Source organism: Pituophis catenifer, unplaced genomic scaffold, assembly GCF_029215685.1.
Source record: "Pituophis catenifer annectens isolate HBS135680 unplaced genomic scaffold, rPitCat1.0.hap2 SCAF_5, whole genome shotgun sequence".
Classification (NCBI taxonomy): domain Eukaryota; kingdom Metazoa; phylum Chordata; class Lepidosauria; order Squamata; family Colubridae; genus Pituophis; species Pituophis catenifer.
This window is the reverse complement of record NW_027256885.1, coordinates 92,897,546-92,923,145: the sequence shown is the minus strand read 5'-3', so window position 1 is coordinate 92,923,145 and position 25,600 is coordinate 92,897,546. Positions and strand designations below refer to the sequence as shown.

At 40.5% G+C, this 25,600-nt stretch overlaps 1 protein-coding gene across 3 annotated transcripts in view; it reads right to left on the bottom strand.

Annotated features, from left to right (window-relative positions):
- Window positions 1–25,290, bottom strand: part of DCAF7 (DDB1 and CUL4 associated factor 7) — a 245,675-nt gene extending 220,385 nt beyond the window's left edge. For 2 of the 3 annotated variants that reach the window (XM_070944527.1, XM_070944526.1), the window contains exons 1-2: window positions 25,034–25,290; window positions 20,777–20,935 (exon numbers count right to left, since the gene is read on the bottom strand). In XM_070944527.1, coding sequence (XP_070800628.1) covers window positions 20,777–20,935; window positions 25,034–25,171 — 297 coding nt within the window. In that variant the 5' untranslated portion in view covers window positions 25,172–25,290. The remainder of the gene's footprint in view (window positions 1–20,776; window positions 20,936–25,033) is intronic. The other variant, XM_070944528.1, reaches the window with a different exon arrangement.
- Between the last annotated feature and the right edge of the window lie 310 nt (window positions 25,291–25,600).

The following is a 25,600-nucleotide window of genomic DNA, read 5'->3' as shown; positions in this document are numbered from 1 at the left end:
TGTGGAAATACTGAGACCATCGCACCTGCTTAGGGGACAACCGTCTCGGTGTTTGTAATGCCTCCAAGTTTTTATGATCCGTCCAGACCTCAAACGGATGCGCGGCTCCTTCAAGAAGGTGACACCACCTTTGGATTTGATTCAGTTGACTGAAGTTAAAGATCAACGTATAACTAGAGCTCAATCCAAGCTACTTAAACAAAAGCAACAACAACAACAGGAAAGACAAGACAAGAAGGCAGTTAAGAGTACCGTACAAGAGAGTGGCGCTATGGGAGGAGCGAGATCGAAGCTCTCGGATGAACTTCAAATATTTTGCTCTGCGTTACAGAAAGAGGCTGATGACCTTTAAATGTCTATCTTGGAATGTTAATGGGTTGAATTCAGCACAGAAAAGGAAGAAATTATTTACATATTTGAAACAATTTAATAATGATATAATATGTTTACAAGAAACGCATATCACAACTCAAGATCAAAAATATTTGATAAATCCAAAATTAGGAGTACATTATATATCTTCAACTTCGCAGAAAAAGAATGGTGTGGTTATTTATGTAAATAAAAAATTAACAGCGAAAGTTATAGAAGCAGATCAAGATGGTAGGTTTGTAGCAATTGAATTGCTTACAGCAAATGGACAAATTCTTTTGATTGGAATTTATGCTCCCAACCAACAACAGGACTATTTTTATAAGATGTTACATACTAAAATATTGCAATGGGACTATAGATCTATTTTAATTATGGGAGACTGGAATGGAGTAATTGATTCTAAACTAGATAAAAAGAGCTTGGCAAAGTCTAGAATTAGACTACCACAGACTTTTTTTGATATGAAAGAAGATATGGAACTAAAAGATGTTTGGAGAATACATAATCCAAATGAATTGGATTACACTTTCTTTTCTGATAGACATAGATCCTTTTCTAGGATTGATTTTATTCTGTTGTCAAATGATCTACTTGTTAAGACAAAAAGAACAAAGATTTTTCCAAGAACTTTGACTGACCATAGCCCTGTATGGATAGAAATTGAGATGGATAAGGTTGAGAGACGTTCTTGGAGATTAAATGAGAACTTGTTTAGATATGAAAAAAATACAATAGAACTTAAAAAGCATTTGAAAGAATTTTTTGAAATAAATTTGAATAAAGGTACCCCAATTGAAATTGTTTGGGACGCAAGTAAAGCCTATATGAGAGGGGTACTTATCTATATGAATTCTAAACATAGACTGCTCCGACAAAAGAAAAGATCTGAGTTGGAAATGGAAATAAAGAATAAAGAACAGTTACTTATTAAAAACCCATCAGATGAAAGAATACGAAGTGCTATAAAACTTTTGAAAGATCAATTTCAAATGCTTATGGCGGAACAAGTTGCAACAAGCCTACAATACGCGAAGCATAACACATTTTGCAACGCTAATAAACCGGGCAGATGGTTGGCTTACACATTGAGGAAAAAACAAAGTGCACGGATTATCGATCGTATTGATATTGGAGGGAAAGAAATCTTTCAACAAAAATCAATTAAAGAAGCTTTTGTGGACTATTATACTAAATTATATGCCAAAGAAGAGGTGCAGAATGGACTTATAGAAAAATATTTAAATGATAAGAGAGTTACAAAAATTACCGATCAACAAAAGGAAAGAATGAATTATCCTATAACAGAGGAGGAGATAACAGCAGCAATTAAACAGCTAAAAACAGCCAAAGCTCCTGGCACGGATGGTTTGACTGCAGTGTACTATAAAATTTTACAAGCTGAAATGGTGGGACAACTTAGAGATTTATTTTGCAATATTCAACAAGGGGGTAAAATACCCCCATCTTGGACAACTGCTTATATATCTTTGATACCAAAAGAACAAGTTGGTCCTAAAAAACCAGAGAATTATAGACCAATATCTCTTTTGAATACAGACTATAAAATTTATGCGAAGGTATTAGCCAACAGGTTGATGCCAGTAATCCAAAAGGTGATTCATGAGGACCAAGCGGGATTTATAGTAATAGACTTATTGGAATATCTTGATAAGAATAAACAGATTCCTGCAGTGCTGGTTTTTTTGGATGCAGAGAAGGCCTTTGATAGAGTGGATTGGAATTTTCTACTAAAGACTTTAAAAAAGATGGGCTTTGGGGACCAATTTATACAGGCGATCTCAGCAATTTATCAAGAGCAAAAAGCACAGATTATTATTAATGGAAGTTTGACGACAGAGTTTAAAATTGAAAAAGGAACAAGACAGGGATGTCCGTTGTCCCCACTTTTATTTATTTTAACATTGGAAGTCTTGCTAAATACAATACGGGACTCTAAAATTTTGAAAGGCATAATGATAAGGCAAGAGGATTATAGAATAAAGGCATTTGCAGATGATCTGGTTGTTACCCTATCACAACCAATGGAATCAACAATCCTGATGAACGACATTATACAAGACTATGGTAGAGTTTCAGGTTTTAGACTGAATTCAAAAAAGACTAAAATGATAGTTAAAAATATGACACAAGATCGTAAACATGAGCTTGAAAGGAGGGCAGGTTTTGAAATTGTACCTAAGGTAAAATATCTTGGAGTTCAGGTTGCAGAATCAAACATGAAATTGTTTCAAAATAATTATGAGGTGTTGTGGCGAGAGGTTCAGAAGGATATGGAGACTTGGAAAAAGCTGCAACTGTCTCTACTTGGAAGAATAGCAGCAGTTAAGATGAACATTTTGCCAAGATTTCTGTTTTTGTTTCAAATGATTCCGGTGCTTAAAAGTGATAAACAACTGAAAGTTTGGCAGTCTGGTGTGAATAAGTTTGTCTGGAACGAGAAGAAGCCGAGAGTGAAATTGAAAATTATGCAAGATGTTCCAGAAAGAGGAGGTCTTAAACTCCCAAACCTACAGTTATATTATGATGCAGCAGCTTTAACTTTAACAAGTGATTGGTTTGGAAGTAAAAAGACTGGAATATTGAAAGCAGAAAGTTTTGACCTTGAACTTGGATGGCATGCCTACTTATTCTACGATGACAAAGTTGATAAAGTATTTAAAAGTCATATACTTAGAGACTCTTTGATGAGAGTTTGGAAGAAGCACCGACTCAAATGGGATTACAAAATACCGCTATGGCTGGATCTTGGTCATACTTTGTGGAATACAAATATAATGTCACTCGGGGGGTTTTTATACAAAGAGGTTCTTTTTACAGATGCGGGCAGATGGCAGCTGAAGACATTACAGACACTGTTGGATGAAGGGCTTAATCTAACTTGGTTACAATATAATCAATTACAATTGAGATGGAAAGAGGACCAAAAAACTGGTATTATGTTGCATGAGGAAGAATTGGTTAGACATATAAGAGAGAAAGGTCCAATGCATATCAAAAGGCTTTATAATGTTTTGCTAGAAAGAGATTCAGAAACTGAATTAGTTAAAGACTGTATGATTAAGTGGGCACAGAATTTTGAAGAACCAGTGATGCTGGAAACATGGGAAAAAATTTGGGTTCAGAATGTTAAATTTACACAGTCGCAAAACCTGAGAGAAAATTTTTATAAAATGTTTTATAGATGGCATTTAGATCCCAAAAAGTTGTCATGTATGTACCCTAATGTTCAGCCAAAATGTTGGAGATGTGAATGTTTAGATGCCACGTATTATCATGTTTGGTGGACCTGTAGGAAAGTTAAGGCTTTTTGGATAAAAATTTGGTGGGTCATGCAGAATGTTTTGAGGAAAAAAATTCAATTTTCTCCACAGTTGTTTTTATTGGGTATAGTTAAGGGTTTTACACGGGGTGAGATAAAACTGATATTGTATATGATAACAGCAGCAAGATTGTTGATAGGTAAATATTGGAAGAATGAAGCTTTACCCACTATCGAGGAATGGACTTTGAAGATGGCTAGTTTTGCTGAGATGGCGAAGATTTCAGCATATTTAAAAGACTGTTCACAAGAGACTTATGAATGGGAATGGAAAAGGTGGATAGAATATGTTCAGAACAAATACCAAACTAGAAAGTATCAAATAGCTTTTATTTGAAAATAATGTATTAGAAATACTTTAATGTATTAGAAATATTTTAATGTAAAGAGATAAAGAGGAAAAATTATACAGGGGGAGGGATGGGTTTAAGCTTGCTTACTAGTGTTATTAGTTATGAGTATATAATAGGGAAGTCTGGGGGGGGGAGGGTTAGGGAGGGTTAGGGAGGGTTTGGGGAGGGAGGTGGGGGGGGTGAAAAAAGGGGTGAAAATCTAATTGTAAAACTTTTGCAATTAAAAAAAAAAAAAAAAAAGAAGGTGACACCATGTTGTCAATGCCCACTTTACAGCGAAGGCCTCTTTCTCCCATATAGCCCACCCTCGTTCGGTGGGACTTAATTTGCGGGAGGTATATGCACACGGTTACAGACGACCCTGCCCGTCTTTTTGTAAGAGAACAGCTGCCACAGCTACGTCACTAGCATCTGCTTGAACAACAAATGCTAGTGTTGGATCAGGATGCTTAAGAACCGGTTCTCTAGTGAACAGGTATTTCAACTGTTCGAACGCTGTTTGACATGCGGTTGTCCAATTCAATAGCTGACCGGGCTTTGGTTTTGCAGTTTGTGATTTGTTACGCAACAAGTCTGTCAGAGGTAACGCTATCGTGGCGAATGCAGGAATAAATTGTCGAGAAAAATTGGCAAAACCGAGGAAACTTTGGAGTTGTTTTCTAGTCCCCGGAGTTTGCCAGTCCACAATTGCTTGGACCTTTCTTGGATCCATTTCCACACCATCCGCTGATATCCTGTAGCCCAGATAGTCTATTCTTGTTTTGTGGAACTCACATTTTGATAACTTCACAAACAGTTTAGCCGCCAATAACTTTTGTAACACTTGACGTACCAGCTGGGTATGTTCTTCCATGGTCTGGGTATATATTAGAATATCGTCCAGGTATACCAAGACACCCCTGTACAGATGTTCATGCAGCACCTCGTTGATGAGCTGCATGAAGACTGCAGGAGCGCCCTGGAGACCGAACGGCATGACTTGAAACTGGTAACTGCCCAAGGGACAGTTGAATGTGGTTTTCCACTCATCCCCCGGTTTGATACTGACTCGGTAGTACGCCTCTCGTAAATCCAGCTTCGTGAAAACTCGTCCGGTCGCCAACCTGGCCGAGGTCTTTCATCAAGGGAAGCGGGTACAAATGCTCCACGCAAACTGCATTAAATCCCCGAAAATCGACACATAAGCGTAACCCCCCATCCTTCTTCTCTCTGAAAAGGACAGGGGCCGCCATACGTGACCTACTGGGTTTGATAAACCCTTGAGCTAGATTTTTATCGATGTATCGTCTTAGCTCTGCTATTTCCTTCTGGGTCATGGAATACATCCTCGGTTTTGGTAGTGTGGCCCCAGGCACCAATTTGATAGCACAGTCAGTGGGCCGATGAGGGGGCAACACCTCACACTCCTCTTCGCTGAATACAAGAGCGAGATCCTCGTAAACACTAGGGAATTCCTTTTCTGAAGGGGGCACCGTCAAGGCACAGCCCTCTCCTTTATGCCCCTCCGTAGACGGCGCACGGGGGCTCCTAGCCATGTCAGGTGGCTCTGGACCAACTGTTAGCCGTAGTTTCCGATAGTCCCCTTCCCACCAGATGTTAGGCTGCCACTTATCAAGCCAAGCTAGTCCCAGTATTATTGGCTCTATCATTTTGTCAATAACAATAAAGCGGATCATCTCTCGGTGGTCTCCTATCTCCAGGTGTAACCTCTCCGTCACATGGGTAGCCGGTGCCCCCCCCAACAACGATCCATCCATTTGTTCAAATGTTACGGGAGCTTTTAGCCGCCTCACCCACAGTCCCAGGGCGTCCACCACTGCTCGGCGGATAAGACACCGGGTACACCCTGAATCCACCCTGAGCCCCATAACGACTCCCTGAAGTGGCCCGAGGGTTCCTTAATATCACTGGTATCACAAAAGGACAAATGGGTTCGCTCACCATCGGGTCTTCCAGGTCCTCGTCATCACTGTCCCCGGACACCACAGGAAACTTCCCCGCTGCTGGAACTGGTGTAGAAAGACCCCTGCCCTGGGGTTCCGTAACTATCTTGGGGCCCTGTGCCGCCTGGGACCTCTCGGGTGGCTGTCGGGCTCGACCTCTTGATGCCACTCCAGCGGTCGGTCTCTGGGGCTGTACCCGCAGTGTTGGCGAAGGGCACTCAGCTGCTCGATGACCCACCAGGTTACACCGAAAGCATCGGAATCCCGGTCGTTGGGGCCTTTCCAGTGGTTCTGGGGGTACACAAGGTCTGGGTTCTTTTATGCTTTGAGGCTTTTCTGTCGGTCTGTCCATCAGGCCTTTCCTCTGACCTGGACCACCCTCAGGTCGAACCCGGAACTCTTGGAGGCCTAGGTCCAGCTCTATAGCGGCCTTGAACCATACTGCTAAACGTGGTGCCAGGCCCCTATAGACACAAGCTTGTCGCAGTTCTCGGTCTAGACCCATGCGAAACTGTTGGACCAACATCCGTTCCGGCCAGCCCACCAAACGTCTTGCTATCTTCCTGAAGTCTCTTACATAGTCTTTAGCAGGAGCACCCCTCTGTTTAAGCGTGACTAGGTCACCTTCTGCTACTTGCACACTCGACTCATTCTCAAATGTAGACCGAAGAGCCTCCAAGAATCTCCCAACATCGATCAGCTCCCTAGCGTGGTTACTGTGCAGGCTAGCCACCCAATCAGCAGCATCCCCAGTCAGGACCGCCGTTATGGCCACAACCATGGCCCACTGGGAAGGGTACCAACGTCCATACTGGTCCAGATGGCTTATCACTTGGCTTAAAAATAAAGCCACTCGGTCTGGACTCCCGTCAAATGTGGCTTGCAAAGCAGGGGGGCCCCAATTAGTTGGTGGTACCCACATTCCGGGAGCTGGGCCCCACAGCGGCCTCAGGTCAGGTGGTCTTCTCGCCTCCACACCCTTTCGCTCAACACGGGCCTGGTCCGCTGGTTGCCCTTGGAGCCCTCTCGCAGAGCCCCTCTCCTGCCTCCGGGGTTGGCACTCCTGATGGCGCTCGAGGCCCTTCCCCGGGGAGGACCCTTGATCCCATGCTGCTGTGCGGTCTTCCAGCCGGAGTGGTGCCTGCTCTCTCCGCAGCTTCGGGCTGGCAAGGCGGAAACGACCACCCGAACTAGACGTCCCAGTATCCTGCCAGGATGGTGCTTGCACAGGATCCAATCCAGTAGCCCACAGCTGCCAGGAGGGGGCGTCACGGAAGCTTGCCTCCCCAAACCGTTCCCGGAGGGTGTCCATAGCACTAGGGCCGGTATCATAACCCCATTCCCCTTCTCCTTCCTCTATCCAACGTCTCTCCCTCCAGCCCTGAAAGGCTGGACCCAAAGGGGGGGGGGGGGGTTGGCAGTTTCAGTCCAGCAAGAGGAGAGCTATGCCACCAGTCTCCTGTAGCTGGCTGTGCGGGGTGGCCCCTCTGCAACTGGGAACCGTTCTCCTCCTGACAGCCCTCCTCCTGGGTCTGACGTATCTTGGATCTCACCACCAGCTGCTCAACAGGTTCCTCCTGAACCTCCTCCTCAGCCAGCGTCTCCCCCCCGCCGCTTCGGCTAGCAGCTCCGTTTCAACCTCCTCTGGCACCGAGCCTTCCGCCATCCTCACGCCTCAGCAGACAAAAACAGCAACCAACGAGAACGGGAATAGGTTTAAGCGCTGACTTTCTCTCGGCTCCGTCGGTCATCCAGACCGTGCCCGTAAGAAATCAGCAGAAACATTGCCAAGCACAAGTGTTTATTCGAAAGTAACAGCCACACGGCAAGAAGAACAGAACAAACTGGAACACAGGGTTTAAGTCAACGCTGCACGCAACCGCTGTGCAGCGCTATTTATTCCCTCCCTGATTCCCAAACCACCATCCGGCGATTCAATTTCAAAATTCCCCCCCTCCCACATCAGCTGTTGAGCGCTGTGACGCTCCGACGCCACAGTCATGACGTCACAGGACAGCGCTGGTAGTTCTCGGCCGGCCGCCCCGCCTCGGGTGCTGAGCTGCTGCGCGGAGCCGATCCCACCGTCATGGGTGGTTAGGTAGGTGCTTCGCTCGTCCCCAGACTTCCCCAGCGTCCCAGGAGATGGCGAGTCCCGGCCAGGGCTCGACACTAAGACTGTAAAGAAAACTCCCCAGCAGGGCAAAAAACAATACTCGATATGTTGTGCAGTGAGAAACCAGGATCTACATCAAGCCTACAAAGCATGCAGATGACGCTAAACATGATTCAAGAAGTTATGTTGAAGTTATGATGAAGACACTAGAATCAATAACCAACAATCATGAGGAAATGAAAGGCGATTTGGGTGAACTGAAAGGAGAAGGAAATTGGATGATAAAGTATTATTAGCGGTCATATATGCACCATACACCAACCAAAAGGAATATTATAGTAAATTACATAAGCAGATAGTAGAGTTAGAATTGGATAATATATGTTTAATTGGGGATTTTAATGCGGTAGTGGACCCAAAAAAAGATTACAAAACTGGCAAAAAAGAAATCATCAGAGGAGAACGCTACCAGATTCATTTTTTGAAATGATTTGAGAACAAACCCTAAGAGATGTATTGCTAACCCGCAGAAAAATCAATATACTTTCTTTTCCAACCCCCATAATTCGTGGTCCAGGATTGATATGGTGTGGATGGATCTGGAAATGCAGAAAGATATAATAGAAATAGAGATAACCCCAAATATTTGGGCAGACCACAACCCATTCATAGTCAAATGGAAAGGAGAACAAAAAAGGAAAGGGAGATGGAACATGAATCAGAGGGTGGTAAAAGAACATATATATACCCAATATGTAGAGAAAGAGCTAACGTATTTTCTAAAAGAAAATTGGAATGAATCCATACAAAAATTATGGGATACAACTAAAGCCTACGTGAGAGGTATAACAATGGCATATATGGTAAAGAGAAATAAAGATTTTTAAAAATGATATGCAGAGCTCCAGGGGAAATTGGGAGGAATTGGAATTAAGAATGCAAAAAGAGCCTCAAAATCAGGAACTTAAAGAAGAAAGTTTTTTTTTTTTTGTAAATATTTTTTATTTATTTTTTCAAATTTAAACATAAAAACATAACTTTCAAGAGCAAAAATCTCGATCCGGTCATAGATGGTTACCACGCTTACATTCCTTTCACAAACTCAATTCACTATTTCCATTACATCTTTTATAAACCAAAAAAGAAAAAAGAAAAAAAAGAAGATAAAAAAGAAATTCAAGGCTTCCGGTTTGGCTTCCGTCGCCGCCAGACGGCCTTTCAGGACCGCCAGCCTCGTCGCCCGTAAGAGCCGTCTCTACAGCTGAGAGACGGCTCGAAAAACTCCATCTCATTGAGGAGACGTGAGAGAGAGCCGGCGAGGGCAGGTAGAGCCCTCTGCAAACTCCCCAGTTTTTTTTTACTCTTGGGGAGGAAGCAGAATGTGGCTCCCTCTCCAGCTCGCCGCTGCTCTGGGCTTCGGGGGAACTCTGCGCTTTGCAGAGCCAGACGATGGGACCAATCCAATCAACAAAATTTAACACATTGTCTGAGCAAGCAGGACGAAACCTGGATTTGGGACTCTAAATTGCAAGTATTTTTAATAACCCTATGAGTGATTTTAAAAGCGAAGAAAGAGTGAAAGGGGGAAGAAAGAAATTTTAAAATGGCGACTGGCTGAGGCTTGAGAAGAAAACTGAAAGTGAAAGTCCTTCCGTTTGAATAGTTTAATACGTTACAAAGTATCTCAAGCAATAGTGCTGGCTAGAAGTGAAGAGAAAAATTCCTATTTCATGCTTCTTCCTTCTTAGAGACTTGATATTGATACTGTATGGAGAGAAGTCTTTTTCTTTAAAAAAAAGTTTGTTTGTGTGGCAGGATGGCGTTAAAACTGATAAAGCCAGACAACCAAGCTGCGGGGGGGGGGGGGGGGGCTCCCCCATTTACAAATCACATGAACAAGTTTTGAGCTTGCAGATGCAGAAGAATGGCTTTAAAGACCTAAAGCAATTTGTTTTGGAGGAGATGGCAAGACATGATGAAATTGTGAACCAGAATCTTGGAAAATTTAGACAGGAAATTAAAGAGTTGGTACAACAAAAGTATGATAACCTGAAACGATATATTGTAACAGCTTTGAAAAGCTTTTCAGAAATAATTATAAAGATGGATAAAGATATCAACTCAGAAATAGAGTCTAAAATGAAGGAAGCTGATTATAAGATTTATAATTTGGATAATAAGATACAAAGAATTGAAAATGATTTGATAAATATTCAAGAAAATAGCTCAGAAGTAGAGTCTAAAATAAAGGAAGCTGATCACAAGACTTATAATGCAGATAATATAAAACAAAGGATTGAAAATGAAGTCACAATGATGCAATTTAGATCCATGCAATTTGCGGTCAGAATTAGGGGACTACAGGAAAATAACAGAGATGATTTGAGAAAGATGTCTGCTGAAGTTCTGGCTGTGATTTTAAAGGTTAGTCCTGAAGAGGTATCCTGTAAGATTGATAAGGCCTACAGAGTAAACTCTTGGGTGGCAAAGCAAAGGCAGTTGCCTAGAGATGTGGTGATTTACTTTACTGATAAAGGAATAAGAAATGATATCGTGCAAAAGTCTTTTAACTCCACTCTAGAAATGAATGGAAGGAAGATTTGGATATATAAAGAGCTGCCGTCCAAGATGTTAAAAGATAGAAAGGACTTTGGATTTTTGGTGACTGAGTTAAAGAAACAAAACATCCCATTTAGGTGGGATGCTCCAGTTGGTATAATATTGAGATATCAAGGAAAAAGATATCAACTAAATACTGTTGAAAAAGCGGAAGAATTTTATTATAAGGTTTTTAAAATGGATCCAACATCTCCACGTATATCATCGGTCTTAGGAACACAGGAGGGGGATAAAGAAAAGCAAAATGAACAAGAGATTGAAACCCAGGCTAAGCAGATGGAGATGGAGGTAATGGAAAAACAACAAGTTACAGAGGCCTTTTTGGATGAGCCGCTTTTGGATTCTCCTTCAGAGGCTATAGCTGGATTACCTATAAATATAAGAGAGGCGGCTTTGGATTTCAATTTGATGTCTTATCAAGTTACAGACCAGCATGTAACTCAATCAGCTGATATACAAGTCTTAGAAAGGCAATCAGGATGGAGATCTAAACCACAAGTAGTTAAGAAAAGAAGCAGGCTCTACAAAACTAAAAAATTTTAAACTTTTTTTTTCTTTTTTTTTAGCCAACAGACTAATGCCAGTTATATAAGAGACGATTAAATATAATAAGCGGGATTTATAGAAGGCTGATACATGAAATATAATTGAGGCAAATTACAGACTTATACTATTTTGAGAAGAATAACAGATTTCTGCAGTGCTGGTGTCCTTGGGATGTGGAAGATGGCCTTTAATTGAGCGGACTGGAACTTTCTATTTTGGACTCTTTGAAAAATGGATTACATATATGTTGAGTTATAAGGCAAGAGAACTATGGAATTGGGGCATGCAGAAGATCTGGTTGTTACCCTAACGTGGTGGTTGGAATTAATAATCTAGACAAAAGACACTACAGAAGATACTATATGGCAGTGGTCCCCAACCCCCGGTCCGCGGACCGGTGCCGGGCCGTGGAGTACCTGGCACCGGGCCGCGCAGCGGCCGGGGGACATGAACGCTGCAGCGCAAAGGCTCCTGGGCCGTGCGCAAAGGCTCCAGGGAAGAGAGCCCCGCGCAGGTACGCACATGTGGCCCAAAGCCCCCACCGCTGCGCGCGCTCAGCGGGCCACGGTAAAATTATCAAAGGCTGATTGGTCCGCGGCGATAAAAAGGTTGGGGACCACTGCTATATGGAATATAAATATAAAGTCACTCGGGTGGTTTTTTATATATGAAAACATTTATTATTGATGGGGGCAGATGGTAATTGAAGATACTGAATATACTGTTGGAAGCAGAACTTGATGTTACCCTAACATGGGCGATGGAATTAATAATCCAGTTGAAAGACATTACAGAAGATACTATATGGATTACAAATTTAAAGTCATTTGAGGATTTTATTTATATATGGAAATATCTTTTAGTGGTGTGGGCAGAAGAACAAAGATATTAAAATTATGTATGGTAGACCTGTAGGAAAGTGGGTGGAGATAGGTTAGGCTACTGACTGTTTAGTTTAGGAAAAGGGATGTTATGGGGGTGGAGGAAATGGGTAGATTATGAGTTGAATAAATGCCAAATTAGGATTTATTATATAATTTCATCTTTGAAATGTATAGTATAGGGGGGATAAAATAATAATGTTAGAAAGAAATGGTTAGCATATGGGGGGGGTAGTGTAAAAGGATGGTAAAGTATTACACAATGTGATATCAATTTGGATTTTATTTTGGAGAAGCCAAGGGGGGAGGGGAGGGGGAGGGGGGGTTAGGGAGGAGGGGGGGGAAAAGGGGGAAAAATTTGTATTTGAAAAACTTTTTCAATAAAAAAAAGAAAGAAATTCAAAACTGAAGAAAAAACCAATTTTACCTCAAATTTAACATTTTCATCTATATAAATCCATTATATCTATCCAAAATTAGTTTCAAATTCACTTTCACTTATTTTTACATCTGCATAACAATTCTAAACATATCTTTATTCTTCTTTACCTTATATCTTATACAAGTCATATCAAAATAATTTTTACAATATTCTAACCTCTTGTTAAGTGTTTACCTTACAATTTTATCACCATTTATTCTTAGTTTCAATTCAATACCACTCCATTTTTATTATATTTTATAAAACAACATTTTGTCTAATTTTAATCCTTTGACCCTTATCCTCAAATCAGTTTACCTTAGTTTTTTTTTTCTTCCAGTTTACATATTACACAGATTCCTCACAAAGGCATATTTTATTTACTCCAATTTCTAATATATTTTCCACTATATCTCCCTCTAATATTTAACTAACTTCCAGCTTGTTCTATTTGATTAATTCTCAGCTTGATCCCCTCCAAAACACCAACTATTTAGTTGATTTCAGAATAGTTCCTCAATCTCCTCCAACTGTCCTCTATTTGTTTGACTGTTTCCAGCATTTTGTGGGCTGATTTCCAGCATAGTCTCCTCAACTCCCTCCATTGTTTGGCTGATTTCCAGCATAGTCTCCTCCAACTCTCCTCCTATCCGTTTGGCTGCTTCCAGCATTTTATGGGCTGATTTCCAGCATAGTCTCCTCCTTAACTCCCTCCATTGTTTGGCTGATTACCAGCATAGTCTCCTCCAACTCTCCTCCTATTTGTTTGGCTGTTTCCAGCATTTTGAATTAGTTTCCAACGTATTTCCACCGAGTCTCAAACTCTTATCTAGTTGGTATCCATCCCACACATTTTAACTGTAATATAATTATCTGTTTTATATCATTTTTCCATCCTGCTCTTTCAATTTAAATCTCAGTATATTTCATAATGATCATCATTTCCAACTTGTATTACCTTAATTCAAGACTAATCACTAGCATCTGTGTATCTTGTATTTTGTTCAATCAATCCTTATTCATCAGTTTAACATTTGTTTGCAAATTAAAATTAAAACGTATTACATCAAACAATACATTTTCTTAAAATTTTCCTGCCTCAAAATATATTCTTCTTTATTATTTTTATCCCCTTGATATCATCCACTATTTTAATAGCCACCTCTTATTTTCTATTTTATTATTTCACAACCCTTCCTGTTTTTATCCAAAAATCATATATACCTAGGCTTTTAAACTTTATCATATATACATAGGCTTTTAAACTTTACATTTCAGTTAGTCACATTTAAATTTATCCACTTTAATTCTTCCTTTTCTTCCTTTTCCTCTCTGTCCAAAGTGCTCTATTTCAAGATTCATCAGTTCAAAGTAAAGAATTTCTGTGTGTCCCTTTAAAACTTTTAAAATGTCTGTTCCAAGCGTAGTGCATCAGCTTCCTGTCTTTGTTAACTACGCCACACCTAGTTTTATCAGTCTCCATTGTTAAAATCCAAAATGTTCTTTCTTTCTTCTTTCTTCAAATCATCTGGGACAGAGTAGGAATCTCCAAAATCCTTATATCCAATATTAATTTCAAGTAATCCAAGGTAAAAAGCCAATTAACATGTTTCTTTTCCATCCAGAAAGGGAAATCTCTTCAATCCACTTCCCTGCTTAATCACTGCAGACTCCATGGTTATTTTGTAGCCATCCATCTGTCTAATTTCATTAGCTTCATTTTCTTTTAGAGGCATTAATTCTCAGGAATATCCATTTCTCCTCTCCACTCCAGTTAAAGGCACAGTCAAATTTCAGAGATTTATTAATGCCAAATCATCCAGTTTAAGTTTACTGCAACAAAATTCAATTTGGGTCTTTTACCCATTTTTTTTTTCTTTTCAATCTTAAAGCCCCCGCTTTTAATTTTGGGGTCTTATTTTCCAATAATTCCAAATAGGTACGTTATATTGCCTGGGTTGGTGTCACTCACCCGGCTTCTTGATTTTTGTTCTTTCTTCATCTTCCTCCAGCACAATCCTTGTTCCCGGTTGCTGTGGTTTCAGGGCAGCCGCCATGGCTGCCGTTCCGCTGCCGCCGATGTGAAGGAGAAGCCTCCGGCCCCGAGGAACCCGCCCGTTCCTCTCGGCCGCCCAAGGTGTTCCTTGTCCCCCTGTCCCTACAAGACAGGGGAGGTCCGCAGACCTATCGGCGGCAGCTTAGCAGAGGGGATTTGGCAGAGCTCAGCGGAGCTCGCCATTTCCCCGTCTGTGTCCCCGCGGCACCAACCGGAAGTTCAAGAAGAAAAAGTTTTAACCAAACATAGATTAAATTTAATTATGCAAGAAAAAGTGGCCCAAAAACTTAGATTAACCAGACAGAATTATTTTGAAAACACCAATAAACCAGGGAGATGGCTGGCTTACAAATTAAAAAAAGAAACAGAAAATAAATTAATACAGCAATTAGAGGATGAAGAAGGAACAATACATCAGAAGGAAAAAAAAACAAACTATAGCTTTAAGATACTTCCAAACTCTATACAGTCAGGAGAACATAGAAGAAGATATTAAACGTTACTTACAGAAATCTCCCTACACTTCCGGAACCAACAAAGGAAGTATTAAACAAGAAAATAACGATGTTAGAGTAAAAAAAGGGCAATTCAAAAAAAAAAAAGAACAATAAAACCCCAGGACCGGATGGAATTCCAGCAGAATTCTATAAAGAAACCCAAAATTTATTAGCGAATCTACTACTAGAGGTATATAACGAGGCACTAGAAAAAAGCTAAAATACCAAAATCCTGGATGGAGGTACTCATAACACGTATCCCCAATGATAGTGCTGATACACAAAAGATTCAAAACTACAGGCCAATCTCACTGCTATATGCCAATTACAAAATATTCATGGCAATAATGGCAGAAAGAATTAAAAATATACTTAATGAAATTATACATTCGGACCAAAACGGATTTCTAACTAATAGGCATATAAAAAACAATATACGAACAATAATGAATGTGCTGGAGTATTATGAGGCACATCCAGGAAAACAATTGGCATTGATATTCATCGATGAACAAAAAGCATTTGATAACCTGAATTGGGATTTTCTTATAAATCAATTAGTAGTGATGAACTTCAGAGAAAAAATTACTGGAATGATTAGAGCAATTTACTCAAATCAAGTGGCAAGAGTAATATTAAATGGAGAACTAACAGAAGGTTTCAATATAACTAAAGGGGTGAGACAGGGATGTCCCCCTATCCACCCTGCTCAATGGAGTTGTTAATGCTACAAATTAGGCAAAATCAGGAAATAAAGGGGTTAAAAATAAAAAAGGAGGAATATAAAGCACAAGCCTTCGCGGATGATCTGGCGTTTATTATAGAATATCCTTTAGAAAGTGGGCAAATATTATTACAAGAAATAATACAATTCGGTAAAGTAGCAGGGTTTAAAATAAATAAGGAGAAAACAAAAATGTTAACTAAGAATCTTACTAATAGACAAATTGAAAAACTGGAGGAGAAACTGGGGATTTCGAGGGCAAAAAAAATTAGATATTTGGGAATATGGTTAACGGCCAAATGCACTACGATAAAAGAAGATAATTATAATAGATTATTAAAACAAATTCAAAAGGACTTGAATAATTGGACTAAATTACAGATATAATTAATTGGCAGAATTTCAACAATCAAAATGAATATATTACCTAAATTATTGTCTCTTTTTCAAACAATTCCAATAAAATTAGATAAAAAATTTTTTGAACAATTAAACAAAACGGTATCAAAATTTATCTGGTCAGGGAAAAAAGCCCGCATAAAACTCAAACTCATGGTTGCAGCATGAAACTCTATAGCTATCACAGTGAACTATCCACAAGAAGGATATAAGCTTGATGCCCCCCCTCCCTTTTCAGATCATGTTGTGTCTTCCCCAAGACAAAAACTAGAACTAGCATGTGATCTTTTATGGATGTTGGGTCTTTAGTAAGTTTGGCCAGGTGCATGATTGTCATGACAGCCAAGAACTCATGAGCTGCTCTAAACTCTTCACCCAGGGCAGGCACGTTGAAGCTCCCCAACACTACCAATTTGTCAGCCATGGTAGGGATCCTGCTATGCAGCAGGGGGAATGTTATACCAGCAGCAAACTCAACTGCCCCTTCAGGTCTAATCACACTAACAAGCTCTCACATCTGTTCATCTAGAGCAGGGGTATCAAACTGACGGCCCATGGGCCGGATGTGTCACATGCAGGCCACACCCACCCCAGCTCCGCAAAGAGGAAAAACATCACGAAACATCACGTGATGGCAATGTGGCGCCATGAGTTTGACACCCATGATCTAGAGTAGCATCTCTTGATGCTAAGAGTTTCAGGGATGACAATAGCTACCCACCCTCGATCCTGGGACAAACTAGAAACCTGGGGAGGGTAGATCTCGGAAAGATGAACTCTCCCTTTTCCTACCCAGATTTTGGTAATGCAAGTCAGGTCTGCCCTCTCATCCACAACTGTGGATGAGGATGGTTAGGTTAAGGAGAGGTCTGGCATTCAATACTGTAGCAGGAGCTGAACCCCCAGGGTTCCAAGCATTTCTGCACTGAACTATTTCCAACTAAGAACCAATATATCTCCCATTACATCAGGGCAGACAGTTTCTCAAGTTCTCTGTAACGTATTTCTTGTGAAGTGGTGAAGAGTTCATTTTTTCACTTTTCACTGAAAACTTACAGTTGAAATGACTGTTTATGAAACTCTTTCCAGAATCATTATCAGTCTGATGAATACATTACTATATTTGAGATAATGCTGTGGTCTCACCAATATTCCAATGCATTATGGGACTATTTTGAGAAACCTATGAAAAAGGGCAAGCTACATGTTTCAAAAGCCAGTCCTTGGGGGGTAGGCTGAATGTAATGCTTCTCTGTCATTCATAATAGCTGGCAGGGTGGATAAAAATCAATTTTAAAAAAAAAATCAAAAAAATCAGATTTTTTTGATTTAAATTGGATTTTTTTGATTTAAATCGATTTTTTTAAATAAAATGCTTTTTGAGGAAAATATATTACCATCCAAAGGTTATTCCATCATGAAATAAAGATTAGTTTTTTAATTATGTAGAATAAGGCTGTATATGTTTAATTTTTTTGGTAAATAAATTCCATTAATCCATTCACAATGTCATGCTCTTCCAGAGGTTTTTGTAAGATTATTGGGCAGTTTCTCTGCCTACAAGATATTATCACAGATGCTTGGTTTACTTTTGCAGTTCTCAAAACTGAATTTGACTCAGCAGAGATCACATGCCTCTCCTTCACAGCAAAAATGTTATAACATGAACAGAGTTGAGAAAAAGACCTTAATCCTATTGTTCTACAAACCTATGAATACAGAATCAACCCCTTCAGTGCTAAGTTTCAAGAAGTTCAGTGAATAGAATAGAAACAATATTTTTCTGATTGTTTGGAGTGGAATAGATCTGCACAAGAAGAAAGTGAAACTAAGTGTGAGGAGGAAGGGGCAAGCAGACAAGCAGTACAAAACGAAAGTGAAACTTTCTGAGCACAATACTGCACAGCCACAGACAGACAAGTCTTTGGATCTTTTTGTGTGTATGACCTGAGGTTTATCACATTCTTTCCTTGGAGGAAAAAACCTATAATGGCAGCAGGCCGTACAAGAGACCCAGTTTGGCAATATTTTAATGAAGTTCCTTTACCTATCGGTAAGGCAGGCATGCGTGCAAACTGCAAACACTGCAACAAAGAAATGCAAGGCCTGGTGGCCCGAATGAGGCAACATCATGAGAAGTGCTGTGATGAAGATGACCAAAGAAACACATTTGAACAGGCAGGATCTTCAGGTTGGTAAATATTTTTACTGAATCATATTTCTAAAGACTGCCTTGAACTGTCATGTTTGAGCAAAATTATATTTCTTACTATTACTGCATGTTACTGTCATTTGGTACAGTTATGAAGAAAAGCAAATATTCCTTTTGGGGCAGTGCTGTGTACAATAAGCAGAAATTGTATAATCAATAAAATAACAGCACTGACTTTTTGTTTAGGGGAATTCATGGATTCTGGAAACTATCCACCTTCAAGATCACCATCCTCCTGTTCTACAGTTTCAGAGTTATCCATCCAGGATAGTGCTTCATTAGCATCATCATCATCAGACACCCACAGCCACATATCACTATCACCTAAAAGAAAGAAAAAACCCTTCCCTCCTGGAACCACCATAGATAAGTTTGTGATAAAAACTAGCAGATTAGAAAAAGAGTTAACTGATGAAAAAATTGCCCAGTTTGTTTATGCAACAAACTCTTCTTTCCGTCTGACTGAGAACCCACATTTCATTAATATGGTTCAGTCACTGAGACCAGGATACAGTCCACCCAGCAGAGCAGATGTTGCAGGGAAACTGCTGGATAAAGTGTATGACAGAGAAATGGAGCAATGTGCAACAGCTCTGGAGGGTAGAATTGTTAACCTAAGTATTGATGGGTGGAGTAATGTCCACAATGATCCTATTGTATGTGCTTGTATAACAACAGAAGAAGGGAAAGTCTTCCTTGCACAAACAATTGATACGTCAGGAAATGCACACACAGCAGAATACTTACAAGAAGTGGCAGTAAAAGCTATAATAACGTGAACAAAAATTCAAATGTCTAGTACGCAGTTTGGTCACAGACAATGCTGCAAATGTATCCAAGATGAGAAGAAATTTAGAAGAGCAGGAAGGGAATACAAAGCTAATAACATATGGTTGCAGTGCTCATTTGCTGCACTTCTTAGCCAAAGACTTAAGTGTTCCAGAAATAAAGACTAATGTTGTTGAAATTGCTAAATACTTCCGTAACAATCATTTTGCTGCAGCAGCTCTGAAAAGGATGGGTGGAACCAAGCTAACGCTCCCACAAGATGTTAGATGGAACTCTGTGGTGGACTGTTTTGAGCAGTATATCAAGAACTGGCCTATTCTGATGACAGTTTGTGAACAAAATCGAGATAAAATAGATGGCACTGTCACGGCCAAAATCCTCAACATTGGGCTTAAGAGAAATGTTGAACATATGCTGAGCATCCTGAAACCCATCTCTGAAGCTTTAAACAAAATACAGAAAAATAGCTGTTTTATTGCTGATGCTGTTGAAATTTGGAAGGAACTGAGTGAACACTTAAAAACAGAACTACACATGAACAGAATTAAATTACAAGCATTAAAAAAACGAATGGGACAAGTACTGTCTCCAGCTCATTTTTTGGCAAATATTGTCAATATCCAGTACCAGGGTCAAAACTTAAGTGCTGAGGAAAAGGAGTTAGCTATGACATGGGTATCCAGCAATCATCCATCTGTAATGCCAACTATAATAAACTTCAAAGCTAAGGGGGAACCATTCAAGAAATATATGTTTGCTGAAGATATTTTAAAGAAAGTCACACCAGTGAACTGGTGGAAGTCACTCAAGCACTTGGATTTAGAGACTGTTCAAGTAATGATTTCACTTTTAACAGCAGTAGCTTCTTCTGCAGGCGTTGAAAGAATATTCTCTTCCTTTGGACTCATTCATTCTAAATTGAGAAATTGTTTGGGACCCGATAAAGCAGGAAAGCTTGTTTTTCTTTTCCAGATTATGAACAAAGAAGATGAAGATGAGGAGTGAGCTACAGAAGACAGTATTTAAGTTTTTCATGTGTAGGCTGGGCTGACAGTCTAAGTTTCTTAAAATATATATATTTTGTTTAGCCAAATTAGTTAACAAACATGGATGTTTGTTTAAGCAAATAACATATGCTGTAATGTTATTGTTTCAGTTGAATAAATCTATTTAAATTGTTATTATTAAGGTAATGATTATTTTTCTCCTTCCTAAGTACAACAGAAAAGTTGTCCAAATATGAATGATTAACCTATTAAACTGGGGATAAAAAAACTAATATGAAAAGTTGTTATTCTAAAAATCTTCATCTACTTGCATATTAAAGTTATACCAGCAAGAATTAGTCTTTATGTAGAAAACTATGATTTAAATCAAGCCTTACTGACTAGTGATTTAAATCGTGATTTAAATCAGTTTGATTTAAATCAAATCCACCCTGATAGCTGGTCTACTGTTGTTGTTTTTCAAATCAAAACATAGAATTACATTCTAAATTGTCTACTTACTCTCCACACACGCAGGTAGTCACCACTGGTTGCCAAAAGGTCTGGATAAACACCTTTAGTATCTGGTATCCACATGAGCTTGGTAGTAGGATAAGGGTGGTCAAAAGTATTTCTGCAAATGAATTCAGAGCTTTCTTCATCCAACCCAACAAGCTGAACCTATGAGACAAAAATGTCTGTGTGCATGTGTGTGTATATATACACACACACACAAACATTCATTCATATTTCAGTCCATCTTTCACCTACATGTTCTGAAGTCCCAAGGTGTAATAGGCTTTCCGGACGAAGACTAGACAAACTGAGACAGGGGTAAGGAAAAATGGTTGCAAGCCAAACTGATCAAGTAAAACTAAATAAATCCAATCCCAATGTCCAGATGGTACCTACCCAAGAACTCTTGAAGCAGTTAAATATAAAATTGCCATCTTTTTTAAAAAAAAAATCTTTTAAACACTGCCACTTGTTCTAAAGGACTGGAAAATAATGTGACCCCAGTTTTTCTAAGGAGATTGAGGGGCAATAAAGGAAGTTATAGGCCTCCTAGTTAATTTGTTCCAGGGGAAAAATTGAAAAAATTGTTAAACAGAAAATACCAATAAAGGAGAATAGTTGCAGCTCAGGGTTGAAAGGCGGGGTCCTTGGTGCTCTCTGAGCTTGGTTGTTTTCTTGCAGACGTTTCATTACCAAAACTAGGTATCATCATCAATGCTCTGATGATGTTACCTAGTTTGGGTAATAAACCATCTGCAAGAAAACAACCAAGCTCAGAGAGCACCAAGGACCCCTCAGAAAATAATACATAGTAGTAGTCTTGCTGAAAAGAAACCAAAAAGAAGTCTTGTCTTGCTAACCTTCCAGCTTCCTTCAGGGTGTCAAAAAGGACATGCAGAAGGGTAACGCAACAGATATTCTACACTTCAACTTTCAAAAAGCCTTTGACAAAGTCCTTCACCAAAGGCTCCTTAGCAAACTCAGCTGCCTTGGGTTAACAGATGCTTTTATGGATAGGGAACTTTAAAAAAAATCAAGAGACTGAGAATTGGAATAAATGAACAATTCTCATACTGTATGTCATGAAAAATGAGGTCTCTCGGGGATTGGTGTAAGAACTGGTGCTTTTACCAGTAATTTGTATAAAACCTGGAATTAGGGCTGATCAGATCATGTTTGCAGAATACATCAAACTATCACACATCAAACTAACAGAATAGCAGAGTTGGAAGGGACCTTGGAGGTCTCCTAGTCCAACCCCCTGCTCAAGCAAGAAACCCTATACCAGGGGTGTCAAACTCGATTTCATTGAGGGCCGCATCAGAGTTGTGTTTGACCTCGGGCCGGCGTGGGAGACGCTGGGGTGGGCATGGCCAACTCGACGTCACTCGTGTCAGGGGCACCTGTGATGGCCTGAATGCTCTGCTAGAGAAAACGGGCTCCCAAGCTACGTTTTTGGCTGCGACGGCCACCTGCAACCCTCTGCCAACAAAAACAGAGATCAGGAGGGCTGCCTGCAGCCCTCCCGAGCTCCGTTTTCACTGGCAGAGGCACCATGGGCCAGTCTTTCGCTGTTTCCAGGGTGACCCCGTGGGCCAGATCTAAGCACCCTGCAGGCTGGATCCGGCCCCCGGGCCTTGAGTTTGACACCCTTGCCCTATACCAGGGGTGGGCAATGGTGGCTCTTTTACAACCTGTGGACTTCAACTCCCAGAATTCCTGAGACAGCCAAGCTGTCTCAGGAATTCTGGGAGTTGAAGTCCACAGGTTGTAAAAGAGCCACCATTGCCCACCCCTGCCCTATACCATTTCAGACAATCCCTTCTTAAAAACTTCCAGTGTTGGAGCAGTCACAACTTCTGGAGACAAGTTGTTCCAATTCTGTCAGGAAATTTCTCCTTAGTCCTAGGTTGCTTCTCTCCTTGATTAGTTTCCATCCATTGCTTCTTGTCCTGCCTTCAGGTGCTTTGGAGAATAGGTTGTCTCTCTCTTCTTTGTGGCAACCCCTTAGATCAGGTGTGTCAAACGTGTGTCATCACGGCGTCATCACGTGACATATCGTGACTTTTTTCCCCTTCGATAAACTGGGCGTGGGCATGGCCAGCGTGTGACGCATCTGGTCCATGGGCCACGAGTTTGACACCCCTGCCTTAGATATTAGAACACTGCTATCATGTCACCCCTAGTCCTTCTGTTCATTAAATAGACATACTCAATTCCAGCAACCATTATTTATGTTTTAGCGAACAGTCCCCTAATCACTTTTGTTGCTCTTCTCTGCACTCTTTCTAGAGTCTCAACATCTTTTTTACATTGTGGTGACCAAAACTGGATGCAGTATTCCAAGTGTGGTCTTACCAAGGCACTATAGAGTGGTATTAATACTTCATTTGATCTTGATTCTATCCCTGTTAATGCAGCCTAGGACTGTGTTGGCTTTTTTGGCAGCTGCAGCACACTTTTAAATCAAAAATTAATTGTGATGAGCTCCAAAAGCAACCTTCCAATCTGGATGAATGGGCTTCAGAATGATAAATTCAGTTCACTGTAAATAAATATATGGTGTATGTTGACACAAAAATTCCAAATGAATTCCAAAAATGCATGTATACATACAGAGCCTGCAGTCACTATTAAGAAAAGGTATCTTGGAAGTCAGGGCAGATGGCTTAATGAAGATATCAATGCAGTTTGCAGCTGCTATAAAAATGTTAAATTGTAACTTGGAGTAATTAGAAGAACCAAAAATAGAACTGTTGGTATGATATTCCTTTTATATAAATCTATGGTAAGACCACACCTTGGCTACTTTTTTGGACACAGTTTAAAAAGGTTATTACAGAATTAGAAAAGGTGCAAAAAAGGGCTACTAAAAAGATTAGGGAGTCTGGAATAGCTCCTGTATGTGGAAAGATTACAGTAATTGGAACAAGGTCAAGGGGAGACACAACAGAAATATGTTGGCATAAATAACACAGAAATTGAGAAGTTCTTCTCCTTTTAGTGTGCTATTATCTACTGAAATTAAGTGAAGTGTGATTGAGGGCCAACAGATGGAAGCACTTTTTTGTTACACAGACCCAAGAATTCAGTGCCACAGTTGTGGTAATGGCAGCCAATTTGATAGCATAGAAAAGGAGACTGGATAGTTCCATGGAGGATCACACTAACTACTATTGTAATACTGATGATTGTTTACTATTTCCTGAAACAGAGGACACCAGTTGAGTGGCCTTGTAAATTTAAATTATAAATAAATGCTCCTTGCAGGAAAACAGTAAGGAAAGGGGTTCTAGCCCTTCAGCTCAGGCATATGAGTTTTCCAAATGAATCCATGTGGTCACTGTGCTGAACTAAATTCAGCAGGGCTCTTGAGACCAACACCACTGGGTGTTGTGCCCTGTGATTCTTGACAAGTGTATCTTGTCTTTTTATGTACACCGAGAGCATATGCGCCAAAGACAAATTCCTTGTGTGTCCAATCACACTTGGCCAATAAAGACTTCTATTCTATTCTATTATCAGCTATAATACTGAAGGAACATACAGTAGGCATCTCTCAAACAAACGTTACATCGTGTAGTTATCATGGGTTTCCCAAGAGTAAATTTAATAACACAAAGAGCCTTGATAGTACAGGGGTTTAGTGCACCCTGTTATTAACACAGCTGCCTGCAATTTCTGCTGGTTCGAATCTCTCCAAGGCTCAAGGTCGACTCAGCCTTCCATCCTTTCTAAGGTAGGTGAAATGAGGACCCAGTTTGTGGGGGCAATAAGCTGACTTTGTATAAAACATACAAAAAAGGATGAAGGCTATTGCTTAACGCATTGTAAGCCGCCCTGAGTCTCCGGAGAAGGGTGGCATATAAATCAAATTTAAAAAAAAAAAAAAACTGCTCAGGCTATTAAGATTGAGAAAGCGACTTTATTCCCTTTCCTACTTCCTAGAGCAGCAGGTGCAATTTTTCCTCCTCTATCACGGAGAGAAAAAAAAAAACCAATGGCCCCTGCCTCAACCTCTGGAAGAAGCAGAGACGCTCCGAGGGTCAAACCTGACCAAACTTCTCGAGGCAGCTCGGCCTCTCGAGCGCTCCGATCCCCACCCTCCCTTTTCGACGCTCGCTGCTCTTAACTGGGCCGTCGGCGGCGGAGACGACCGATTGGGCCGCACTGAACGGAGCCCAAAGCTGCAGTGTAAAACTTGACACCTTGTAGGCCTTACAAGTGACTTCATCCCGCCGTCTGACCTGCCAGGTGGCTCACCTTATTATTGTACTCTTCTACGAAGCTGCCCAGGGCAAGTCGAAAACGCTTGTCGGGCCTGACACTCCAATTCATGGCGTAGACGGTCCATGGCGCCTCGTACTTGTAGATCTCCTTGCGCTTCCCGTGCAACGACATGGCGGACGGGAAAGCTTACTCCGTCAGCCTCTCACGACCTCCTCCCGATATCACTCCCAACAGTCTTTCTTCACCTTACACAACGGCGACGGCTAACCCCACTCCTTCATTCTCCCTGTTCAAACTCTGATTTCTCATTGGCCCTCGACCACGCCTTTCCGCAACTCCTGGATTTTCCATTGGTTTCCCAGTACGTCCATCTCGCTGAACCTCCGAAAGAGATTTATATATTGGCCCTCATGAAAATATGTATTAGCGGGGAAAGTTGTCGTTCTTAGATAAAGACCGCCTCTCATTACGTTTGAGTTTATGAAGTATAAATTAGTCGCTCTCTTAAAAAAAAAGACATAGAGATAGAAATATGTAGAGCCACATTTAAAAAGCTTGGAATAAGAATTCCTGGTTCTACTGAGCATTGTTTTAGTTTGT